We start from the raw sequence: 25224 nt of genomic DNA, 5'->3' as shown, positions 1-25224 counted from the left end.
GGACGCGAAAGCGGTCATAATAACCTGGAGCTGTTGTGTCAGCTCGGCGATGGCGTGGACGAGGTGACCCGAACATCCCTGTTCTGCAGCCACCGAGGAGGCTTGGACGCCATCCCCGGATGGTGCAACGGTAACTTGCGACGGAGGTAGGGTGGCGGGCTCAAAGCTGAGGAAGCGTGAACGGAGTTCCTGGGAAGGAGGGACCCGGCACGCCGAAGAACCATGCGAGGAACACTTAAGGCTGGAACGCCTTAAGGCAGGTGCATTGTAGACTGCGCCATTGTAAAGGAACAGAGAGACACAGAGACAGCACCCGTTCCTGGGCCAGCTGTTTGCTTGCTTGCTTGCCTTCGAGAGTGGCTCGTACCCACTATAGGCGATTGGCCGAGAATCGGGTGATTGAAGAAAAAAATTTTTCGGAGTCTAATAAGGATCACGTTTGAAAAATTTTGAATGACTAAAGGAAGTTATTCATATAAATGTTTAGCAAGGAAATCGCCCCTAGCGCCCGGTGTCCGAGCACCCGAGCCCCAATGCATCTCTTCATCTTCATTACTATATATATATAGATTTCAATATTAAATGTCTTTCTCTTTCTCACTCTGTGTGGAACTTTGAATTCCAGGGCACTGAACCATAGTACCAGTACTGAAAGCAGGAGACACAAGACCTACACAACGTGAATGCCTACTTCCATTTTCTATTTATGGTTCCGACGTAACTGCGCAAACTGACTTTATTATTATTCTTTATGTTTACATTATTATTATCCCGTATTTGTCGCACCTTTTTTTCTCGGTTGTTCCTCCTTGCTGTTAACATATCACAGTGTGCTGAAATACTCCGCCCGCGTTGTAGGTTGCAGTTAGGTCATCACTCTTCACCAACTCTTTATTAAGATCGGCGACCAGTCCAATGCCCAGAGCATCCTCCTTCGGCTTGTCCCCCTTTGTTTTCAGGACTCGGTAAGCAAACTTCCCCTTTAGGCGAACCTCAAAGCTGAAATTACATTTCTGCAAAGGGGAAGAACGTATATGCACAAAAACAGAAGTGTATTAAAATATGTTAGAATAAGAAATAGGTAAATGGGATAATAAATTAGTTGTCGGTTTACTGAAGCCAATACCGAAACGAAAATATATATTTTTTTTACGGGAAAAATGTACACCCGTGAGCAAAATTGTACGGACCACAGGGTCACGGAAAAACTGAATTTCTTCGTAATTAACAAGCACAAACTTGCATCGACGAGTATACTGAAAAGTTCGCAGTGCCAAGTGTGGACTGCAGTCCTCAATTTAAAGTTGCGTTCACAGGCTGAGGAACAAATTGGAACTTGTTGCTGGGCTAGTTGGTTCATCGTATTCCGTAGTGTTTAGACGCAACCAAGGACGGAAAAAAGATCAGGACAGGAAAATGCCAAAAAATTGGCTTTATCGCGCTGCCCCTGGTCTGTATACTTTTGCTCACGGGTGTACACCTCTAATTGCCTTAGTCTTGACTTTCTGCAGCAACAGTTGTTTTGAAGCTATAAATGACCTTGTAAGCCTGTGTTTACAAGAAGCTCAGTATATCCGTGTGGGCCAACACAGCAGCATGCCACAAGAACATGAGATTTTTTCCCCATCAATTACGAATTTCTTCAGGACTTCCTAAGAAATATTGCGCATTCATATTTAATAAGGCAGTGCTCAGACGCCTTTATATGCTGATTTATGATGCGTGCACGCATCTGCACGCGTGATGATGATGGATCTTTTAGGCATTGCGTTATCTATATTTGCGGTCAAGTGAGCTCGTGTTTTCCGCGTATGTGTTACCACGAATGCAATAAAACCAAACTGTGTGCACCCCATGTAGGCCACGCACAATTTACTTTCACTGCATGCCTGTTCAGTATACGCGAGCTTAATCATGCCTTGATCCGCACAAACATCTTCAATAATAAAATTCAAGGACACCTATAAAAAATTTTATAAGCACTTCTTGTGTGTTGTGCGTGTGATAGCATTAATGTCTAATGGAACGCCGCTGAGCGGTCCTTCGAGTTAAGAACTGCTCGCGGGAAAGCGAGTGCTTTGAGACGCTTGGCCAGCGCGTCCTAGATAGCACAGGGCCGGTACACTTCGATTCGTGATGTCAAGCTACCTTGCCCGACTGCCATAAAATCTAATGGGAACGCTCCCGAGTAAGCCGCGGTGATTTTGACGTCATCGCTTTTGTCTCACCGGGCTTGGCAATGGGAATTTCAGTAAAAGCAGCATGACGTCATAAAGCAGAGCACACAGGTCTGCTGTTTATCCCAGTGGGTAAGACAATGGGCTTCCGAGCATGGGGTCGTAGGTTTGAAACTCACTACCGCCAACCGTTTTCCTTTCGAATTCATTCTGTTTTTACACATTAATTTCTGTATAGCGATTGCCCTGGCGCAGTTAGAACACGGGCGAGAGCTTGCGTAGACACGGAACGCGCGGATAACACAGGCTTCACAGAGCGAGAGTTAGGGTGACGTGCCCAATGGGAATTCAGGTGCCGTTTTTCGCTTGTGCAGAAGACAGGGGTCGGCTTTTTTGCTCAATGAGCCATTTGACGTTTTCGCATCAAAACGTGATGAAATCGAAAAAACTTCTCAGAGCACGCTGGCAGGTGCTACACATGTTTAACATATATCAGGCGAATTTAGTAGTACCCACCCCTTAAGGCGCAGATATGGTCTGGCTTTTCCAGTGGGCCAGGCAGCGACCCGCGAAGTCGGATACGTCAAGCCGGCGACGCCAGATCACCCAAAATTTACCCCCAGTATAGTTTGGCACGTCGAATGTGGCCGGCCGCAGCGCGGCAACAGCTATTACTGCAGCGCATGCATAAGAGGGGCGTGGCGAGCGAGCACTTTTTAAGCGAAGCTTTATAGGCTCACAAGTGTCGGCGGTGGTGGTGGTGCTGTCACGCTGAAATGTGGGCCGATCCTGGTGATAGTGCAGAAAGGGTCCAAGCTGAATGGCACCTACCCCTGTGGGCTCGGGGACCTGTACCGCGCCCTTGAACTAACTTTGTCACACTTGGGATCCAAAGAGACAAAATCACCAGCCCTTCTCCTGTCGAGAAAATGGGGGTTAGCGAAGCCTGTCGTCCGATTCTAGCGTGAGGGCTTCCGAAGCCCAGGCGAAACGTCAGCGAAGAGCCGTAGGCCCCGAGTTGCTTGCGGGAGCGTGATGTTGAGGCCACACGTCAACGAAGAGCCGCCGACTCTGAGTTTAGGGCAAACGAAGCGGAACACTTGCGACAGTGTCATCTTGCCACAAGCTTCGCTTACCCCCGTTTCTTCGACATGGAAAGGGTTCCGAATTTTTTGTTTATCGCAAGTGCAAACGCAGCACACTCAAGTTACGCCGAACGCGCGCATTCTGGTCAGGGGGCTTAGGGCTTTGGCGTGAAATGTTCTTTTCCCATGCCAGCCGCGCCAAAGCGCGCCGAGCGCCGCCGGTCATGGTGACTGTGTCGGTTCGCTAGACAGTATAGGCACAAATTTTTGCCGGTGTAACGCAACTGCACCGTGCGTGGCATGCGTCCCCGGTACACTGGAATTCATCCGCATTTACTGTGGCCATCGCTGCAAGATGCAACAAAGCCGCACTAGCTGCATTTTGCCAATCATGAACGCGTGCGATAGTGTTGATCCAACAGCTCTACAATCATAAATCATGGTGGAGTCGCAGGATTAGCAAATAAAGTGTGAAGGTTGCCTTAAAAAAATGTAGCACTTCGGCCCGAAGGCGAAGCATCGATTGCGATAGCAAATTAATAGACAGCCATACAAAGTAGAAATAGTAGTTGTATCGGCCATATAAACTTGCAAACGTTCGTTTACTAGCTAAATTAACATTAAGCATGGTGTCAGCGCACACAGAGAAACATGAAAACATCACACTCGATGAGCGCGGACACTAGCTGTCAAAACGCTGGCGTGAGGAAGCGCGGCGGCAGCAGTGAGCGAAGTGAACTTCGTGCTTTCTGTTGCTTGAACGCAAACTAAGCGGTGAGAATGCAGCACGCACAAATGAGACTCTGCCCTCAACGCAGATCGCTTTCAAGATATGGAGCGCGGCGCGGAATACGCAGTTGCTGCGGGAGTACAACGCCCCCCCCTCCCCCAGAACCTAGCGCAAGGCGGAAGACTGCGCACTTACTTCGTGCTTTCCTCGCTTGCGCGCGCGAGACTGTGCCGCGAACGTCGGCTCCCCTGGCACGTTTTCACTCACACAAATTGCATACGGCACCCGGCGACAGTGTTGTCGCTGTTGGACTTTATATGGAACATCACGGCGATGCCGACGGCAAAAATGTGCCCTGGAGTGTCCATATAATAAAATTCACGTAGAACTAACTAAAGCGATCTGCGATGGGGACAGAGTTCGGAGAGTGCTGATAGCCTCGTGTGCGCTGTGCTGTCGCCGCTTAGTTCGCGTTGAAGCGAGAGCCAGTACGAAGGCCAATTCGCTCGCTGAAGCGGGCCCTATGTTGAAAGCGATCGTCTTGCGTGTCGGACGGACGGGCTTCCTCGTTGGGTAGGCATAGAAATCCTTACGCATTTAAAATGTTCTGCTGCTCCGAAGAGACTACTCTGAGACCAAGTTCGCGTAGCGGTTTTTTTATAAAATGCATTAGACTTAAAAGCAAGCTTGAGCTCGAGGCACACTCATGCCGACTATTCGAGCACATGTAAAAAGTAGAAATGCTTTTATGAGACTACCCCTGGATCGACGATGTGAATGAACCTTGTTGCACTTGAAAAACAAAATGTATTCTAATGCGGGATTTAGATTGAGAGCATGGAAGTGTTCCCAACAATTGCTGGAAATTCGTAAGCTAGCAAAATAGAAGCATGAAGGTTACAAGCCCGTAATTCTGCGCCAAAAGCAGATATCGCATCTCTGTAAACTGCATTCGTTAGATAATTTAAAGTGGACTGGACAAATTTGATATATGAATTTACACCTTATGTGAAATTCTTACAATTTGCGTTCTCATGGGCAATTTCACAGGGGCTATAGGTTTTATGAATTTTTGTCTTCTTTTGTAATTCCGCATAAGAGTAACTGTCAAATGATGTGTAGCTCTTTGTACTTTTATTGTGCTTACATTTTTGTGCGCAACTCTTGCTTGGGAAAACCATGGCCTGCAGTATGAACATAAGTAAGCGATTCTTTGTAAGAAAAGTAAGCAAGCAAAATAAAATAAATTAAATAAATAAACAAATAAAATTCGCACGCACTGTGGGAATCGATGTCATGCGAAGCATTTTGCAAGTATCAGTCTATCAGGCTATTCTCATCGTTTGGGGTTCCGCAAACCGTTACCAGGTGTCATTCGTGCAATGGCATTCATGCCATGTCACAAATGTCTGAATGCAGTTCATTCGTGTAATTTCCTGTCATGCACATCCTGAAATACAGTAGACTTCGTTGAAAGTAAACTCAAAGGAAGAGAAAGTAGAGTTCCGTTTGTCAGAAGTTTCATTGATACGAAGAGCGCTAAAATAAAAAAAAAGTTTTATTTCAAGAGCGTCGATCATTTTAATTTCGCGTCGGTGAAAAAAAAAATACGTTATTGCAGTATCATTTAAGCATCACAGCTCCTTTCGCACACATGATCTCGCTTGTTTGACTGTCGCCACCACGATGCACTAAGTAGCGCGGAAACTAGGCAACGTGAACACAGAAGAGCCAGCCGCTGATGCCACAACAGCGCAAATGACTGATACATTGGATTTTTTTAGCTATTTGGCATCACTATTTGAAACTCCCGTCAACCTTATACTGTTTTGCATGAAGTATGAAAGCCGAGGAGGTTGCCGCAGTTTCGGTTCCAGTTCCGTTTGCCCGAGTTCACCAAAAGAAGCGCTCCATTTAAACGAAGCTTTTTAATATTGTTCCTACGGGCGGCCAACCAAAGTTGGTATCCTCGTCGTGTTAATCCGGCATTTCCGTTTATGCAAGTTTCATTTATCTGAAGTCAACTCCAGCTGAAGAAACGACCGTGGCAGCATCAGTACCACGTGAATGCCATGCATGCCACGCCATTCATACCCTACAATCATGCCATGACATTCATGTTATGAATGTCATGGCATGAATGTCATGTCATTCAAGCACTGTCGTGCATATACTGGCATATTGCCATTGAAACAAACGACCATGACGGCATCCGCAACACTAGCACATACCTAGTGGCCTAAATGTCATGCCATGTCAGTCATGTCATTTCCTGCATATCCTTTATACCAGGGCTTTCTGCGAATATATTAAGTAATTAAAAAAAAATCGCCTGAGACGGATGTCCAAATTCTGGTCCTTGAGCAGCTGGTCTACTCGAAGAGACGGGCATAACTTGCGCAAGAAATAAAATCCATAATCGAATAATTAAAAATCATTACGGTTTTTAGCGAATTATCTTACGGCACATAGCGGAATTTAAAAATTGTAGCCTCTGAGACTGCAATGCAAATCTAAAAAGAATTTGGTGGATGACACTATTTTCAAGGTATGGGCAATAAAACTTGCGATAAAATGCACTGTCGTACCACTTACTTCTTTAACAAAACACCGTTTCATGCTCTGAAGCACAAAAGTAGCTGGACCACCGATGTATTTCTTCGCAAATTTAGGGAATCATTATCTCGAAACTGGTGTCAGCCTGAGAATTCGTTCCAAGTTTATCCTCCTTGCGAAGTCCCCGGATAATATTTGTACGTTACAATATGCACCGTAAGGGTAAATAGTTGGAAACCTAATTAGCGAATTTTTGTAACCAGTACATTCGGCATTTCGATTTCTCATGCATGTCCGTCTTTTCGAGTGGACCAGCTGAAGCACTGGAATTTCGGTATCTGCCACAGGCGATTTTTAAAAGTAGCGCAAGGTCTTTGCAGAAACAGCCGGTGCATTGAGTAAAAGAAACGATCACGATGGCATCACGACCCCGAGCAAACACTTAGTGGCCCAAGCTAGTAGATAACTTGCGTCACTGTATTGTAAGAAGCTAGATGTATAGGCAAACAAAAAGTACCTAAGTAGGTAAAGAATGCTTCAAACAAACCAACAAACAAACCAATAAATAAATAAATAAATAAATAAATAAATAAATAAATAAATAAATAAATAAATAAATAAATAAATAAATAAATAAATAAAGTAATGTCTCACATGTCCTGTATGGCGTCTAAGCATACATACCTTTTCGGAATAATTGTGGCCATAATCAAGCGGCGTTGTCAAATTTTCAGGATTCCACATGACGAATGTAGCGTTGTTGAGGTTAACTTCGGAAGTTTGGTTCGTTTGACCCTTATATAGAACAGTAAGATTGAGCGGCAGGAGAAAAGGAGTCACTATGCTTCGGTATATGTACCAGAAATAATAATCTTTGCACTTGGGATACGTCAAGTTTTTTGGCTGTTTGCAGTCACCATCGTACGTAATATCGTTTACGGTCGCCTTAACCGTGGGCCTGAAAAAGCAACGCATATAGAATTTATCATTGTTAAAGCTAGGATGGTGTCTCAGATGGCAAAACAGGGCTGCCTGTTAAAAGGTCAACCGCAACGAAATTCATAAATGAGTACAATAAACCACTGAAGCAATCTTAGCAATGCCGCAGGGCTGGTAATTGTATGGTTTTCTGGTTAGTAGCCTTTAAGTAGCACCTAAGCAGACAACGCGTGCACCTGACGGTTGTCGCTACATGACGTATAGTCCCAGCACGCCACCTCCGAAAATTTTTCAGCCTCCTGCGGGCAGCCATGCACGGGCGCCGCCTTGCTTCGGAGGTCATGCTCAGAATTCATGTGTTCTACGTCATGCGTCACTTCCGGGTAGTCGTAATGGCGGCGTTTATTTTTGCAATTTTCAAAGTCAAAAACAGCATTTCTTGTGAGTCGCGACAGTTTTGCACGTACTTCAAATGTCAGATTTTGCGCGTACGCCCTCCTCTATATCCATATCATCTCAAACTAGGCCTTCTACGTGGTCCAATTTTTTTGAAGTTCATCTATAACGACACGAAAGGATATATACAAGTCTCTTTCTGGTGTCAAATTTTCATCTCCTAGTCTTGAATAGTGGGCTTGCCTTTATGTTTCAGTAGTGACTCAGGAACATGCCTTGGTTTCAGAAATGATAGAGATAAAGACCGTACAAGTGAAAATATGCCACATGGCTTCAATTTTACTACAAATGTCATCCCTAAAATATGTATGCTTCAGAATAAAAAAAAAAACTCAAAGCGCGTGATATGTTTTACATACTTTCACTGTTCTTACCGACACGTCTGAAGAAATGGCCCGCATTTACCTTAGGCACATACTTCCAGTAAAGAAGCATTTTCTTATAGTCGCATCGCAAGAACAACAAAAAGTCAGGTCCCAAATTCACAAAAACTTCTTGCGCTGGAATTGTTCGTAAGAAAAGAAAAAAAATTTAGCCAATCCGGATGCAAGATATTTTATTATCTAAGGCGGCCGGCCAATGGCAAAGAACGCTTACGAAAGAAAAGATTTGTGAATCTGGCCCCAGGATTTGTTCTTGCTGCTGCAATATCACGCAAGCCACCGCATTGCCGTCCGTAGACGACGTGGCTACGCACACAGCAGTTAATTCCTGATATAGAATCCAAGAATGCTATGCCCGGCGCAGCAATTAAAAAAACGGCATTGGGTTCTATCATATCAGGGTGGAATACTCGAATACGACACATATCTTCATTGATGGCTTATCAGTATATGAAAGCTAATCTTGCGGAGAGCTTATGGCCTGAACAGGAAAAAAAAACATTACTTGTCAACAACGTCATCGACGTTAGCCGAACTTCAAGAGATAGCCATCAAATACCGCATCTTCCATGCCATTGGACCGCCTTTACAGGCTTGAAGGTAGCTTTGCAAAATCTGCACATAAGATATACCAACTGGAACTATCACCTCGCCATCAACATTACATACCTCGCCATCAACATTACATATTTACACCACTTAGCATGTAAAGCAGGTCATCACATAATCTTTCAATGGATTCCACTGTACTGCCATAAATCAGGCAATAAAAAACGCAGATGAGGCAGCTCGTTGGGGCCGTAGCCACAATTAAATCACGAAATATGTTTCTCACAAAAAGAACTCAGGCAACGGCATTAGCAAAGCGCTATGTTCTTAAAGAGCGGAAAAACTCTGGTCTTCCTATATCGGGCCGTGGCACTTTGTGCACTGTATTGACGCTGAACTTCAATAAATGCTTCCAAGACAACTACCCTGGAAAGGTTTCATCGGGTACGACTTAACGTGGCGTACAGAAGCAGCCTCCTTTATGACCTTGGTCAAATTACAAGGCCCTGCTGCGATAACTTTGGATCCGTGGAATCGACCAGATATGTTTTATTCGACTGTAGAGCGCACAGTGATGAAAGAGGCATACACAAGACAAATATGGCTGCAAACAATCAAAGCCCTCTGACACTAAGGCGCGTACTAGGTCCCTGGCACACACCATCGATGTAGTGTAAAGCACTCGACTTCTTATTTGATTACCTTCAATAAATTGGCTATGTCTCCAAACTCTAACTGTTATTGGGACAGTTGCATCGCATAAACGAAAGCTAGCAGTGAAGTCAAGACGACTCATATATTCGGACAAGCAGGAGTCAAAAGCGAAATGACGATATCAAGGGATTTTGTTTTTAAATTTTCTCCTGCACTTTACCTACTAAGGGCTTTACCTCCCTTCTCCCCTGCCCTTGCTGAGTAGCGCGTAGGTGAATATGTGTACGACGGCAAACACCTCTGCTTTTAAATAAAGAACTCTCTCTCTCTGAATAAATGACGAAATTGAAATTACTTTACAGCATTTTTCATTTAATTGAATGATCTGTCTCGGTGTAAAAAGAAAAAAAAAACGTATTTGTACCTGCACGTGAGATACTGTGGTCATTGTTTCCCGAGTTCCGAAGAACAAAGAACAGGCTTACAAATTGCTAAACAAGATATGAATTTTCATTAGCCTTTTCCCCCAAATACACATGTACAGAATGTTTCAGAAAAAAAAATGTTGAAAGTTCTTTAGAAATAGAGAATATGGGATAATTATGCAATTTTATCAGAATTGTTTTTTTACGGAGACACGTTTTAAACTGACTGGAGTTAGTAATTAGAAAAGTCATTAGTAGATTTGTCAGATGAAATTTTTTGACCAAAATAGCCAGCAAATAACCCTAGTGTAACACTTGAAGCTCGTGACCTGAGGAGTTCATAACCATTTCCAGACACGTGAAAAGCAGATTGCTGCGACTTCATAAACTCCGACCAATTTCACACATAAATGGAAACTGCGCTGTCGAAGAGCACTCTGTTTCACCCTTAGCAGACACCCCATGAGTGACGTGTATGTTCACGCCTAACTCTCAGGTGACCTTGCTTGATATCGCGCTTCGTCAGCGCTTTTGCTGCTGACTGATTGCGTAAATGGCGAGATATTTAAGGAGTATGACGATGCATTGGGAAACAATAGGTGTGACCATCAGCTCTCATATTCGCTTGCGGCCTATTCGCGCGTTCCGTCTGCGTGCAGCATGGATCATTCGTTGGTAGGAAATTTTAGGGTGCTGATTTCACTGTGCTCAAGCGCTTGGTCACGTGGTGTTTTGAAATGTGGCGGTTCGTCCTTGCAGCCCGAGAAAAAGGCAACCACAGGAGTTATCTGTAGATAAATAAATTATTTGGATAACTCAATATGCTCTAGATGTTCTCCCTTTAAAATTCTGGGTTTAGGGCAGTGTTCTAAAAGCTGGTTAATTATTCATTGTTGATTAAGAACTTAAGGTCATAACAAAAGGAGTATGAATTGCTAAAGAGCACAGTGAACAATACTAGGTTGGTTGCATTCCCCTAGCCCACACGTAAATTTCTTAGCATTTTGTGCAAGTTAGCTGGGACGGCCTGTATAGATATGTGTGCATAGTTACTTTTAGATGTGGCTTCATTTTCTGCCTAACTTGCTTAGTTTTATTAAATCTGAGAATCAGAACGTAAAGGAGCTACATACGACCTAAATTAGTATCGATGCGTGGCGTATTGATTCTGTCGTCATTGTAGAGAATGTTTCCGAAAAGGCGATACAAAAATCTTTAGAATAGGGTGTGACAATTCAGCTATTGCAACTCTAGGACTAGTTAGGAAGCACTCGGATGACGGGCTTTCAAGTCTTGCATTATAATACGTTGTCTGACTATCGATTAAAAAGGGAATTAGTTTAATTTTTATCATCACTTGGTACATATCTCGAGTCATTCTAATGTAGGTGTCTCTGTGGGGAAAGCAATTCTGAAGAAATGCCCATATTTTATGCTGTTTCGACTGCATTTTAAAAAAATACCCACCAAATTGGTCACAGAAGGTAATGTAGGTCGGTGCTTGCGTCATCGGGGAGTCTACGATACGCAACGTGGTGAAGGAGTGGCCAAGTTCCATTCTACGGCCTCTAACTCTCGCTTTATGGTGACAAAACACTCTTTCCGTCGAGGCTGCTTACCGTTCCTTGAGGACCTGAAGGCCACCTGTCAAGTTGAAGGCTTGAATACCTTCGCCTACGTAGGCAAGAATGTATTTCCTGACTTCGTCTGTTAGGTTTAGTTTCCCACATGATCCTGAAAAAAATGTACGCATATTTAAGTAGCCTCCGACTGTTACCTATTTTATTTATTTAGGAATACTGACAATCGTGTAAGATATTACTGTTATAAAGCCGTTACCGAAAAGTAAAAAAAAAAGTGTCTAAACAAAGTCAACCTAAATGCGGCTGCCACGGCCCGGATTTTATCTCGCGACATCGTGCTTAGCAGCGAAACGCCTAAGCCTCTAGCAACTACAGATTCACAGTCGGGTATTAATAACCCCATGGAATTATTTCATACTGTGCATAAATCACTGTGATGCTGCAGTGTACTTGTTTCAAATCATGCAGTCAAATGAAACGTAGTGTTTTAGATGCGAGAGCATCTTATGCTCGGGGCAGTGTCCGTTCTGCGGCGTCCGCACCCATACTGCGCATGCGCAACTCTCCTTCATTCTCCTCTCCTACGCAGGTGTGCGCTCTCCTCCTCCCCTCTCCCCTTCTCCGCCACAGGTGCGGCGCAGCAAATCATTGCATATGACTCTCTCACTCTCTCTCTCTCTCTCACTAAGGGTACGCCGGTAGGCGGCGCAAGTGTGGCGGCGCAATTAGGGAGCCTACATGCAAGCGCTGTATGTAGGCTCCCTAGGCGCAGTATAAAGCGCTCGTTCGCTGTGCTTCCGTCATTCTCTCTCTGTGGAACGATGTGCGAAACGCCATGAACAACGTCAACGTCGGCGCTAGTTGCAGCGGCAGCGTCACCGCTGCGGAGCAGAGGAAGGCTCGGGAAGCCGAATGTAAACGTCAGCGTCGGCAAGCGGACCCCGAACTTCGGTCCAGGGAAGCCGAACGTAAACGTCGGCAGGAAACTTCTACGGAAGCAACACGGGCTCGGCACGCCGAAGTGGAACGTCAGCGTTGTCAAGCCGACCCTGGGCTCGGGAAGTAGAAGCGCAACGGCAGCGTCGAGTGGCAGCTCCCGATCCCGAAGCGACGAGGCAGCGCGAGGCAGCGCGAGCCTGCGGTCAGAGCAGCAAGACGTTCGAGGCCATTACAACGCCCGGGCTTCGACGGTGCTGACGCGCGGTTCAAGCACCGCCGGTATTTTGTAGCGATGCCTTTCCGGTAATAATGCCTTTTCGCGCTTATCGCGCTTTGTCAGTGGTCAGAGCGACGGTCCGCTCGCGTTATCAACGGGATCAGCCGGCCGTGAGCGGTGGATGATAAGATTAGTATAGAATAAGTCATAAAGGCATCGCTACAAAATCGTGGCCCTCGACTTCCTCAATCGGAGCTTCGGGCCCAGCTGCAACGTGTGCGACCGGCTTTGGTTCGACAACAACCTGAGCAAGGTCGGAAGCGTCCAGAACGAATGTCAGCGTAACGCGGCCGTCGGCGTGCTTCGACGCCAGTTCAGCAACAACACCGGCGACTTCCTGCAGTTCGCGGTGTGCTCCGCGTGCAAGGAGGCTCTAACGTCGGGAAAGGTTCCGGTGATGAGCAACGGCTACCGATACCCGCCGAAACCTGACTCTCACTCTAACTTTCATTTTGTTGTGTTGCCAAGTGAAACGAAACGGAAACTCGATGCGCACCCCCCGCGGTGCTTTCGCATCCCACCATGGTTGCCCGTAGGGTGACATGATGTGATTTTTTTAAATTGAAAAGCTGTCTTTGCCTCTTACGCTCGTTTTCGCAGCTTGCGGTCGGCAGTCGGTGGTCGAACTTTCGATGGCGCGTACTCTTGCGCCATCGAGTTGCAGGGCGCGTTCATCATCGAATGCTAACTTGATAGCTATTTGATACGCACGTGCCATTGCGCGTGAGATTTGACGTGTCTGAAGGTTTAGATGCTGTAGGGGAGCGCTCGGCAAGAAAAACGTTCGATCGTTCGTTCGGGTTGTATGCTTACATTGACAATCATCGCCGATGGTTTCTGCGCAACATTTTTGTCTTAGTGACTCGCGTTTCTCCCTTGGGCATATTGTCAGTCTTTAACATTATGTGTACTATTAGTCAGCTGCGTCTGATGTCCTTGGCTGATGGCGACCGACTCGCTTCTCCAGCAGTATTGCCTGTCTCTCTAATCTTTATGTGCACACGCTTCGCACGTGTGGCCCAATCGTAGCACACCACACCGTCGGAGCTGCACGAGGCCACAGTTCATTGGACCACTCGTGCGCACACGCGGCCCAATCGCGATAAACTCCGTCGCCACACTTCCGCGTCAGCGTTCCCTCCTTCGTCTTCTTTCACCACGTCTCTTGTCACCACGTACTCGCACGCGGTCGTTTCGGAACTTACTTCCCTCTTTAGTCCCTACAAACCATTTTGATGCAAACTTGATGCACTGGGTATCGCAGCAACAAAAGAACATCTACGTAGTGACATCTACGTAATTTCATCACGCAAACAAGATTTCACACTGCCTATATATATATATATATATATATATATATATATATATATATTTATTCAACTCTACCGGTTTTCCTATCGCCAGCTAGTGAGTCATTGAACGGCTGAAAAAAAAAGGGATGAATGGATGCTCGAGTTTTAGTTTAAGTGGATAGCTTTCTTCGGCTCTTTCGCCCGTTTTCGTGCTAGTCAGTGGTGGTCAGACTTGCTTCGCCGATACAGAGGCGCCGGTGCAAAAGGCAAGTTGCGGGGCGCGTTCGTCTTCGAATTATAGCTTGCGAAGCATGCGCTTTCACGCGACAGCTCTGGGCCGTCTGAAGGTTTAAATTTTGGGGTTAAGCGCTCGGGAATGGCAGTCCTCGTCTTCTCCCGCCACCCTCTCCCCTGTCTTTGGTCATTGAATACAACACTGACTATTTGTAAAGACGAACATTTTTGAATATTGTTAGAATGTAGTAAAACGCGAACGGAGCGCAATCAAACTTGAAATGGGCGAAAAACTACACTAAATGTCAGCCCCGCATGCATAGTATAGGCATACAACTTGAGAATTATTTTCTGCATTTCATTTTCAACCACAGCTAATTTCCCATAGGCTTTCTTGTGCTTAATTGTCTGTTGGCTTTACACGATCGTGTTTAACAAGTATACAGGGTTTTTTATAGCTAATCATTCTGATTCGCACTCTGGGTATCTTTGCGGGCATGTCGATATCTGGGTATCTGATTCGCCTCCTGAGCGCTTCGCGTCTCTGGACGACGTAGAGTGTCCGGAGAGCAACACTTGCACTGAAGAAATGAGAAGTAAGCTACGTTACCTTTTCTTGGAATTATCTGAAATGGTAAAGAGTGATCCGTAGAATTACTCAGTGCCCACGCACATGAATGAAATCATTCTTGACTTGTTTGGCGATGAATTTACGTGCGTCACAACAAAAATCACCACGTTGCACTGACATGTGCCCGAGATGGCTCTTGTGTTCTGCGTACTGTACAAGGAGTTGGGACCGTTCGCATCAAAATTGTGCTATATAAGATTGAGGGGCAAATCCGTATGCGTCAGTCTACCTCTGATCAACCCTACGCAATAGCCCACAGTGGAAGTGATCTAAACACGGACCAAAAAATAAAAAAAAGACATTTCGTTAGATGCTTTGTGCGGCAAGTGCTTCACAATAAGGTAGATTAAAACAGTGCGGGATCTGCAGAACCTTTGTTTCTGGATATACTAACCATATGCAGATAGGGAAGGCAGTATCACTCATAAAGTATATAGCCATGTGAAACGATAATGAGTTCGTTTGTTAATGGTGCAGTACCAGTGAGGAAGTAAATAGGCACATATTAAAGTGCGCATCAGATCACGAGCTCGTGGACATGATACAGTTATGAGGATGCAGCGCAGCTGCCGCGCCGTGAACAGAAGCTAAGTAGGTGGGCTTGAAATTATGTAATAAATACGAAATCACCGAAGTTCAAAATACTTTCAACTCATGCATAACTAGGCGCAAATTGCAATTCGGACTCAAGAAAATGCGCGACAGCAATGTTTTTGGTGAAATAAAAATATTTGACTTCCATAAAAAGACAGTTTTAAGCGTTCTAGGAACATGGAGTGAGACATGTTAAGAGACGTGGGTGAGTACCAACATAATACCAGCCTTGGTAGAGAAACAGTGCCATTGACAACAGGAACGTAAAAGTTATGAATCATCGATGCATTCTCAAACAGCTCAATCCGAAACTCTACTAAATAATAAAACGTAACAAAGAACACGCTGAATAATTGAAATATTATAGAGGCATCAGCATGCTTTAGGTACAGCAAAATATAGACTAAAGTGTTTACGAGTAGAATGAGAAACATCTCAATCAACCGAGAGAACAAGTTTAAAAGAAGGTATTCAACAATGAATAACATCTGTGCCATCCGTCAGGTGAGTGAGAAGTATACGGAATATAACCGGTTCCTACATATGGCCTTCACATAAAACAAGAAAAGACGTTCGATTAGGCAGAGATACTGGTAGTCATGGAGGCTCTGTTGTTTAGCATTGACTGAGTATAGAAGCACATGGAAATACCTTAAGTATCAACAAATACCTGGAAAATACCCCGATTGTTGACACACGCACGCACGCACACACGCACACGCACGCACGCACACGCACACGCACACACGCACACACACACACACACACACAAAATACACGCAAGAAGCCGATTAAGAAGAGCGTTGGTGAAGGACGCACAATATTCCTAATGCTCTTTATTGCGCGCTTGGAAGGACTTTTCAAGACAATATGCTAGGAAGGAGTAGGGGTGATGAACAATGGTGACTATCTCTGCAAATTACGGTTCGATAATGCCTCTTTCGTGTTCCGAAATCCTGACAATGAGACGCAGTAAATTATTGAAGACCTGAATAAAAAAGAATGTCCAGGGGCACGGATGACTGTGCGTAAGACTAAGGTAATGCTCAATATCTTAACTAGGAAATCATCATCATCAGCCTATATTTATGTCCACTGCAGGACTAAGGCCTCTCCCTGCGATCTCCAATTACCCCTGCCTTGCGCTAGCTGATTCCAACTTGCGCCTGCAAATTTCCTAATTTCATCACCCCACCTAGTCCTCGACTGCGCTTCCCTTCACTTGGCACCCATTCTGTAACTCTAATGGTCCACCGGTTATTCATCCTACGCATTACATGGCCTGCCCAGCTTCATTTTTTTCTCTTCATGTCAATTAGAATGTCGGCTATCCGCGTTTGCTCTCTCATCCACACCACTATCTTCCTGTCTCTTAACGTTAGGCCTGACATTTTTCGTTCCATCGCTCTTTGTGCGGTCCTTAACTTGTTCTCGAGCTGCTTTGTTAACCTCCAAGTTTCTGCCCCATATGTTAGCACCGGTAGAATGCAATGATTGTACACTTTTCTTTTCAACGACATGTGGTAAGCTCCCAGTCAGGATTTGGCAATGCCTGCCGTATGCGCTTCAACCAAATTTCATTCTTCTGTAAATTTATTTCTCGTGATCAGGGTCTCCTGTGAGTAATTGACCTAGATAAACGTACTTCTTTACACAGTCTAGAGGCTGACTGGCGAACCTGAATTCTTGTTCCCTTGCCAGCCTTCGGAATCTATGCGGGAGTACGTTTATCTAGGACAAGTAGTGACAGGAGAACTGGAGCAGTGAGAGAGAAATCATGAGACAAATAAGAATTGTTCAGAACGCATGCAAGAGAAATTGTTCAAGTTGTGAGCAGCTTACCATCATCGCTTTAAATAGCAGTATCTTATTGCATTCTAACAAACGTATGCGTCATAAACATGGAGGGTAACAGTGATTCTTGAAAAAGAACTCCCAGGGCGGTTACGAGTGTGTAACACGAATGTTTAAGCTTTAGGTATGGTATGGGTTAGGCATTTTCATTCCTGATATCGAACTTGCTGAATCGGTCGGGGGACTGAATTTCCCGCTGCGTCCATGAGATTTCAGTATAAAGGATGTTTTATAGCGTTCTCGTTAAAACTACTATGCTCCTCTGCTAGGCTCGAGCACTCACCAGATTTCTAAGCATACAGTGAGGTAGCCGAAGGCCCTATGACGACTACGTCATGGCGACAATGGGATGACGATTCTGGAATAACGAAGATAGTGTAGCGATGATAGCGTGACAATGACGTCACGAGGACAGTGAGATGACGACGAGTGCATGACGATAACGGCGTGACGACTGGCTGTACGATGACGAATGTATGACAACGACTATACGACGACGATGGCGTATGACGACAATATGACAAGAATCGGGTGACGAATCTGGAATGACAACCATATAGCGACCACGGTTGCATCACGATGACGTTATGAAAACGAATGCATTACGACGACTGTATGACGATGATTGCATAACAATTGCATCAACAGTGCGATGATAATGATGACTATGACAACGATGGTGTGACAACGATGGCTCGTACCCAGTGACATGAAGGCGTACGCGGCGGCAAATACCCAGCGCCACATACCCTTGGGAACTGTAGACTGCACTACCTCCGGAATAGGTCCACCACGGAGGACGGCGCCTACAACGCAAAACTGAGCAGCGAGCTAAGAAAGCTCACGCTTTCAAAGTCATAATTGGGCAAAAAGTGATATGCAATAGAAAATACTAGGCTAAGCGTCCAAGAAATCGAATGAGAGAGTAGAGAAAAACCGGTGTAGCTCATACTCTAGTTGAGATAAGGAGGAAGTGTCCAGTTGGACAGGTTATGGAATGCGTAGAGCAGATAATCGTTGACCTGTAAGAGTAACAGAGTGGGCACCACGGGGAAGGAAACACGGTCGAGGCCAGTAGCAAATTAGTTGATGCGATGAGATCAGGCTCATAGCCCATGTGTTGCATTGGGATGGTAAACCCAATGAATTGATTCGATTTTTGTGAATATTTGTAGGCACAGTATAAAATTGACTGACGCAAGATAGAGGTAAGTGGAGACATGTGAGAGATGCCATCGTTCTGCAGTGGAAATGAAATAGGAAGATGAAAATGATGAACGGAATTTCCAGTAGGCCAGTCATGCAGGGCAACGCAGGCTTTCGGCCACCATTTTGAGTGATCAACCAGAAAAGCGCTAGTGACAGCGCTGGCAGCTCCGTACGCTAGCGATTGGGGTCGAAAATAACTGCGCTTGCTCTAAACTGGCGTTCGAGAGTACAATAATCTGGCTTATACTTGGAGCATAACCGTGTCAATGGTACATCTGCATTTCAATCGAATAGTATCAGTTAGGCGTCACCTTTATTAAAAATTAACTCTTTCTATTTACATAGAACATATACTGCTCGCGCATGAGCAGCTTTGAACACACACGAACAAGAGCACCGCTCTAGTGACGTGCGAAACTCGTTGACATTGTGAACGATCAAGCCCTTTTCATCGACAAATCTGCTTTCAATAGACATTTCTTTCTCTATAGAGACTCTAGGAGCGACACACGGCTTAGTAAACGTGATGCGGAGAATATCGTAAAATCGCGAGTATAGTTTAGAGGCTTCCTTCGTGCCCAGTCTGCTCCGGGAAAATTAAATCGCTTATTCCGTTACCTAGGTTTCCCGTTTGAAAAAAAAAAACCATTTGATATCTTTACAGAACAAGCATTCCGTTTTAAAATTTAACTAGCACTTTAAGCTGCCCTGAGAACTGTCATATGTCGGATGTGTGTAAGCTATTATCACAAGTAATTTTGCGGTACTTTACCAAATTGTAGGCGTGGTACGAAGAAGTAGTTCAGGGAGCAACTCAAACTCTCTCTCTGGTGAATTAGATCACCTGCCTTAATTTGTAATGAAAGTGCCATGATTAGAACTACTAAATCATTTAATGCTACACTGCAGCTATCAGGATGCGCATTTCTGTAGATTTTCTGTTGATTTCCAGCCAATGGCAAGCGACCTCAGTTGTGGTTGATTATTGAACCCATTGTCATGATTACAATGAACTTGTTCGATTCATTTGTGAATTCGTTACAATTTAGTGATCGGAATTAGGAATGTCAATACCTCGCTAAGTAGGAATCCATATTCCGCACTGTCTTTTTTATTTTGTTCCCTCTCGGTACTATATATATATATCTCACCGACACATTTGAATCTATGCTTACTGTACTGTTGTTTTTCTTTAATATTGCTGGGTTTTCTTATGCTTTGCTTTTCAATTGTACGCCAATCGCTTTTCGACTAACCTGCCCTGTTGTGAACCAATGTCGTGCCCCGTTGTCAACCAATGTCGCACAGGTTTTGACAGGCAGAGAAGAGGCGAGGAGCACGCAGAAATGGAGTGGGTTTCGGTAGGACTGCGCTAGCTCAGTGAAAGTAGATAACCGGATGAGGAGGTTGGTGCCGGCGTCTGGGATTAGCCCGCTTGTCCTTGCTTAGCTTGCGTTGGCTAGTCGAAAATCGTGGAGGCGTGCAACAGAAGGTTCGAAATGTCGCTTAAACGGATCTTCAGCGTAAAAGAGTTGGTACAACGATGTGTGTATACGTGCCGAAAGGGCTTGACGACGTTTTACTGCCATGTAAAAATGTTTATTTTTGCGTAAGTTCATTCTACCTGGCAGTTCCGAATAGCCGGTGCCAGAGCGATCGTTAGGCAAAGGTCTTCTATTTCTTTGGGAACGGGGCAGCCTAAGGTTATTCTAAAAAAAAAAAAACGTTCAGTTTTGTTCGGCATATTATTGCATCTTGAATGGGTACACGTTACTTTGACGGGGTGAGTACTGGCGGTTTTGTGACGTCGTGTGACAGAAAGATGAAGGGGAGGAGGGGGGGGGGGGTAGCGCGAAATATAGTGACCGATCGTGGAGGGCTGATTGCATGAATGGAATAAAAACAGTTTGGAATGGCTTTACGTTATAGCGCCCCAGCTAAGTGATCTTTGTTATCTGTTGTTCTGTGAGGTTGAAGTCAGGAGTACTCCTAAGTCAGAGCACTGACAAAACGATGATGCCATTGTGGAATGCTGGTGGGCAGTACAAAAACATGCGACCCTGTAGTGTCACCTATCGTGCAACATCACACACACACACACACACACACACACACACACACACACACACACACACACACACACACACACACACACACACACACACACACACACACACCACACACACACACACACCACACACACACACACACACGTGCATTGAAGCTGCACTAGCTTATGAGCGGTGAGGACGACTTCTGTTTGCTTGTTCTTGCAGGTTTTAGCTTGGGCGGACTCAGTTCGTCTTCGGCAGGATAGATGAAAATTTGACCCTGTCTAGCTCGTCCTCAATGAGAAAAGGGTTAATTTCTGCTGCCACAACTAAAAATCCCCAAATAACGAGTGCTTGTGGCATGTTGAAGCTGATGGCATCTTCGAATAAGCTTTGCGCAGCGGTGCTTTAGAAGCCATACAACTAAGCCTTAAAGCTGTATTGCGATACGAGGAGGAATATAATAGTGACAATCCGCTTTTATTACCGACGCTGTAGTCCCCCTATACTCGCAGTAAAACTTAGCTACTGTCTTACAGCATCTTTTGAAACCCTCTGAGACGTTGAGTTTAAGCTGCAATAGGGTGGAGTGCGGAAAAGAACTTAGTCAACGCAGCCTTTTGTCGAACAATGGCATATTTCTGCTCTTGTAAGCCCAGGTTATATTAAATATGATACTGACGGCATATGGTACTGACGGTAACGCTGTATTAGAGTGGCAAAGGAAAAGAGAAATTGTTCATGGTCACATTCTACTGAACTAAAAATCATGCTAACTACTTTGTGTATTGCCATGAAGAATGACTATTTACCATCAATGAAAGTACTCCCAGGACGATTGTCAGTTTCATGGTAGCGTCAGGTGCGGTCACTGAAAGAACAGTTGGGTACAACAGTATCTAAATTAGATCCTATTGTACGTTAACGTCGTAACGTGCGACTGGATACCTATGCTATAAATGTCATAAAATCGAGAACCAATGTTTCCTTTGTCTAAAAGCAAAACAACACAAAGAAGAACAAGGGAACTCTGTCTTAGCTGACTTTTACAGTACAGTGTTTGCAACGACCTGCTTCAGCATGATCGAAAACTACTAGAAAATTTCTATAGTTCATTCATGAAAGCCAGCGTATTACGGCCCTTCTTGTGATGAATGGCAAAAAGAAAAAAAAAAAACATCTGCGTAACTAAGCGTACTAGAAGAACTGAGTTAACAGCCGCTCAGAAGGGAATGCAATAAACGGCTCTGAATACATTGCGATTTCTGACAAGAAATGCGAAAGTTCTCTCTTGTTCTTCATAAAAATTCAAAGAGAGAATCATGCTGAAAAAAAGACGAAAGCACTAGTGCTGTTCTCGTGTGGCGGTGAATGAGTACGACGAAAAGAGGATGAAAGTACTAGAATAAAATTATAAAAGGAGGAACTTCCAGATCCCGCATTACTGAGGCTAAGGCAGGACAAAGGACAAATTTTCAATTTCATGCTGACTATTTTTTGCATTAATAATAGTGAAAAATACAATCAGGTTCCTTACGTCTTTGCCTTATCTGTCAGCAAAATAATATGGCGCTCCAATTATCGTAAGTAGAAAATATAACTAATTTAATGAAAGACAGGATGTCTCATTTTGCCCTAACCCCGGGGCAAAATGAAACTAAAAGAATGGGCAAGACGAGACAACGACCAAAACAACACAATTCATCATACTTTCAAATGAGACATTTACAGTAGTCCACGTGGGCCTCTACGCAGGCTTCATAGGCACATACAGAGCATCCACGACTTGCGTACCAAGCAGTGCCCTTTGGTGCGAGTTGGGCCGAGCACTTTGTTTTCTCTGTAATGATTGTACACTGAATAGGTGCTTTTTATTCAGCATTCTTCGATTTCTGCTTTTCTGGATGAGCGAGACAGCAAACATTCTGGTAGTTCTTGTCAACACAGTGTCCTTGTAGGGATATGAGGTGAGAGATGTGCTTCATTGTGCATTTTTGATTAAGTTTTATCATTCTTGGCACTAGGGAAATTTCATGAAATCTTTTCTCACTTTCAGTAGGCTCAACGAGTTTTCCTCCTAAGCCTTTTGTCGCAGTTAGATAAAGCCGATCCGCTGACAGACGGCTTTCTGTGCTCGTTGCATGCCATATTCGGCAAAACCAACACTGGGTGTCTTTTAATTATGCGCCCATACAGTCATAAACAAGGGGATGGAAATGGTAAAGAGCTGTCACAAGCAATGAGCAACTTTCGGAAACAAATTGTTAGATGGCCTGCCATGAAACACGCAACCTTTCTATTATTATGTTATGCAGCGGTTCCTCCCTTGCGAGGAGACGCCATAACGTGTACCGAAGACGTATCCAGAATACGTGGCGCACATCTCGTCGTCTGCGCCTGCGCACGCTGCGTTTGCAGGCACCTTAACCAGATGGCACCACCATACTGGTGGAGGCTGGGGATCGAGTTTTTTTTTAATCCTCTGCCACCATACTGGCGGATGCTCGGATCGTCTGCGCCTGCGTTTATAGGGGATTTTTCCGCTGCCCAATAGCAAGCGCTTGCGTGGCTCAGTGGTAAAGTATCCGGCTCCCGCGCAGCGGGCGCGGGTTTGATCCCGGCGGGAAACCGGGTACTTTTTTCGCATTTACTGCGATAGCGGTTACGGTCCCCAACTGCGGCGGCAGCGGCGGCGGACACCATCGCGAACCGAAACGGCTATTGGAATGAGCCCATAACAGCGTACGCTGTAAAATACGGGTACATAGTACGAGATAGCGTTCAAAAACAGCATGCTGGAACGTGCTCATGAGAACTGCATGAAGTCACTTTTGTTGTACGTACAGCGTGAAAACTAAACTATGTCCGCAAACAGCTTTTAATGAAGTCGCCGTTGCGATGTCTTACAGTTCTGTACATAACATGCTTGCTCCACATCCTAGCACATATTTGTATTTATATTTTCCAATATTCATCATTTTAACTTTATACAAAGTACTTAACCCATCCCCGCCAAGAAAAAAAAGGAAGTTAACGTTGCTGCATTGCTGCAATGATGAAATTATTCTACCCTATAGCTTCATGCAAAGCTACGCTGTAGCTTCTTCGTTTACGTCAGTGGACTGTAAAGAAGCACCTCTTATTTGCAATCACGTTGTAGCCTTCTTGCTAAATAAGCATGTACTATATGTCAACTTCGATATATATTAAGTAACCAGCAGGTAATGTGGTTTCTTTCAGTGGAGTGGACCGTGGGTATTCCTGATTTTACCGCTTGAAAATATGGTCTATAGGGAGAACCTCGGCATGTAGGCTACGAGTTTACTACATCCGCCAGAAGCTTTCATGGGTGTCGTAGTATTAACTGGGGAATGGGAGGAACGTCAGGTTTGAAACCGTGCAATTTCTCAGCGCCGCCGAGCTTACCCGGATGTCCATTTACAGCGCAGTGGCGCTGCCTTCAGGAGCGTCAACGCTGAGCGCGTCTCCATGCAAACGCCCTCGGGTCCGGCCCTACTTGCTTACGGGGATGATTTTGGCCAGTACAAGCATTTTGCTGACTTAAATATTCAATGAAGCACTTCCGTGACACGTGTACCCCAAAAATATTGAACAAGTCGTAACCGCACCATCGGCATAAACTTCTCAGTTTAAAGACCCTGAAAAATAAGTTTCGTTTTCAGGGGCTTTATGTTAGGCATCTAAACACCACAGCGATCACTTCTGTTTATTGACTGATTGAATACCGCATATTTTACACTTTCAGGCACGACACAAATCACGCCCTTTGCTTCTACATATATTCCATTGTCGTACTCAACGTTATCTTTTCGCATTTCTCCTTCTCTCGAACCTCTCCCACGACACCGCTTCGAACCGCGCCGCCCTGGTGTTCCCTAGCGGGATAATTGCAGCAAGCCCTTCTTTCTGGCCAAAGGTCATGCTCACGGGCTTCACACCTCAACTAACTTGATGATCTACAATCAACAAAACGCACGAAAGAGGAGGTGCCTGCACACTGACACGAATGGCGCTACACTAGTTTTTTTCCAGAGGCTTTAGGATTCCGGAGGGTGTCAGAACCAATATATGTGTATGGAATGTTTATATATACGTACCTTTTTCCAGGTTCTTTAAAAGACTACCTCTCAGTTGAAAGCTTTATGTCTATATATACTAAAATTGTCGTAGTCAGTAGCTATGAACTTCACATACCTGTGGAAAGAAATGGCAACATTTTGCCTGTAAAAAAAGTTTAGGAAAACGAAGTTCCTAACTTTACTCAAGTAACGTCACATTTACTTTAGAAGCCACTCTAGCATATACGATATAGAATTCCGCACTGCGTTCCAATTAAACATTTATATCCAGTAGGTCTGGCATTGCTCCTTAGCCTTCGAAGAAACTCAGGATAGTACAACGCCCCCATTTTTACAAATGCTACCATAGGGTTTGACTATGATTGGTATTTAAGGCACTCTCCTAAAAAAAGGTGGCCCGTAACAGATAACATAAACTTTTGCGCCCAAAATTGCTACGTGTATAATGGTTAAATTTCATTTATGTGCTCTTCATTACAACTAAGGCAGTCTATCGGCATCTGCTT

At 44.7% G+C, this 25224-nt stretch overlaps 1 protein-coding gene across 1 annotated transcript; it reads right to left on the bottom strand.

The window, feature by feature from the left end:
- Positions 1-718: 718 nt before the first annotated feature.
- Positions 719-24815, bottom strand: LOC125941629 (uncharacterized). The gene is made up of 6 exons (XM_049659353.1): positions 24737-24815; positions 21431-21489; positions 14890-14905; positions 11574-11688; positions 7233-7506; positions 719-1013 (listed from the first exon to the last, which is right to left on the bottom strand). The coding sequence occupies exons 2-6, from the start codon at positions 21467-21469 to the stop codon at positions 816-818; spliced, it is 642 nt and encodes a 213-aa protein (XP_049515310.1). The 5' UTR covers positions 21470-21489; positions 24737-24815; the 3' UTR covers positions 719-815.
- Between the last annotated feature and the right edge of the window lie 409 nt (positions 24816-25224).

This window comes from Dermacentor silvarum, chromosome 11 (genome assembly GCF_013339745.2).
Source record: "Dermacentor silvarum isolate Dsil-2018 chromosome 11, BIME_Dsil_1.4, whole genome shotgun sequence".
Classification (NCBI taxonomy): Eukaryota; Metazoa; Arthropoda; class Arachnida; order Ixodida; family Ixodidae; genus Dermacentor; species Dermacentor silvarum.
The sequence above is the reverse complement of the archived record's forward strand: the minus strand, read 5'-3'. Positions and strand labels throughout refer to the sequence as shown.

What these genes read in the sequence shown, in the direction of transcription:
- LOC125941629 (XM_049659353.1), bottom strand. Translation starts at nt 21,469, where the DNA reads ATGAAACTGACAATCGTCCTGGGAGTACTTTCATTGATG. An exon ending in CTTCAGGTCCTCAAGGAACG is followed by an intron (nt 7,507 to 11,573) that starts GTAAGCAGCCTC and finishes TTGCTTTTTCAG; the next exon opens with GCCCACGGTTAAGGCGACCG. An exon ending in GCCACAATTATTCCGAAAAG is followed by an intron (nt 1,014 to 7,232) that starts GTATGTATGCTT and finishes TCCCCTTTGCAG; the next exon opens with AAATGTAATTTCAGCTTTGA.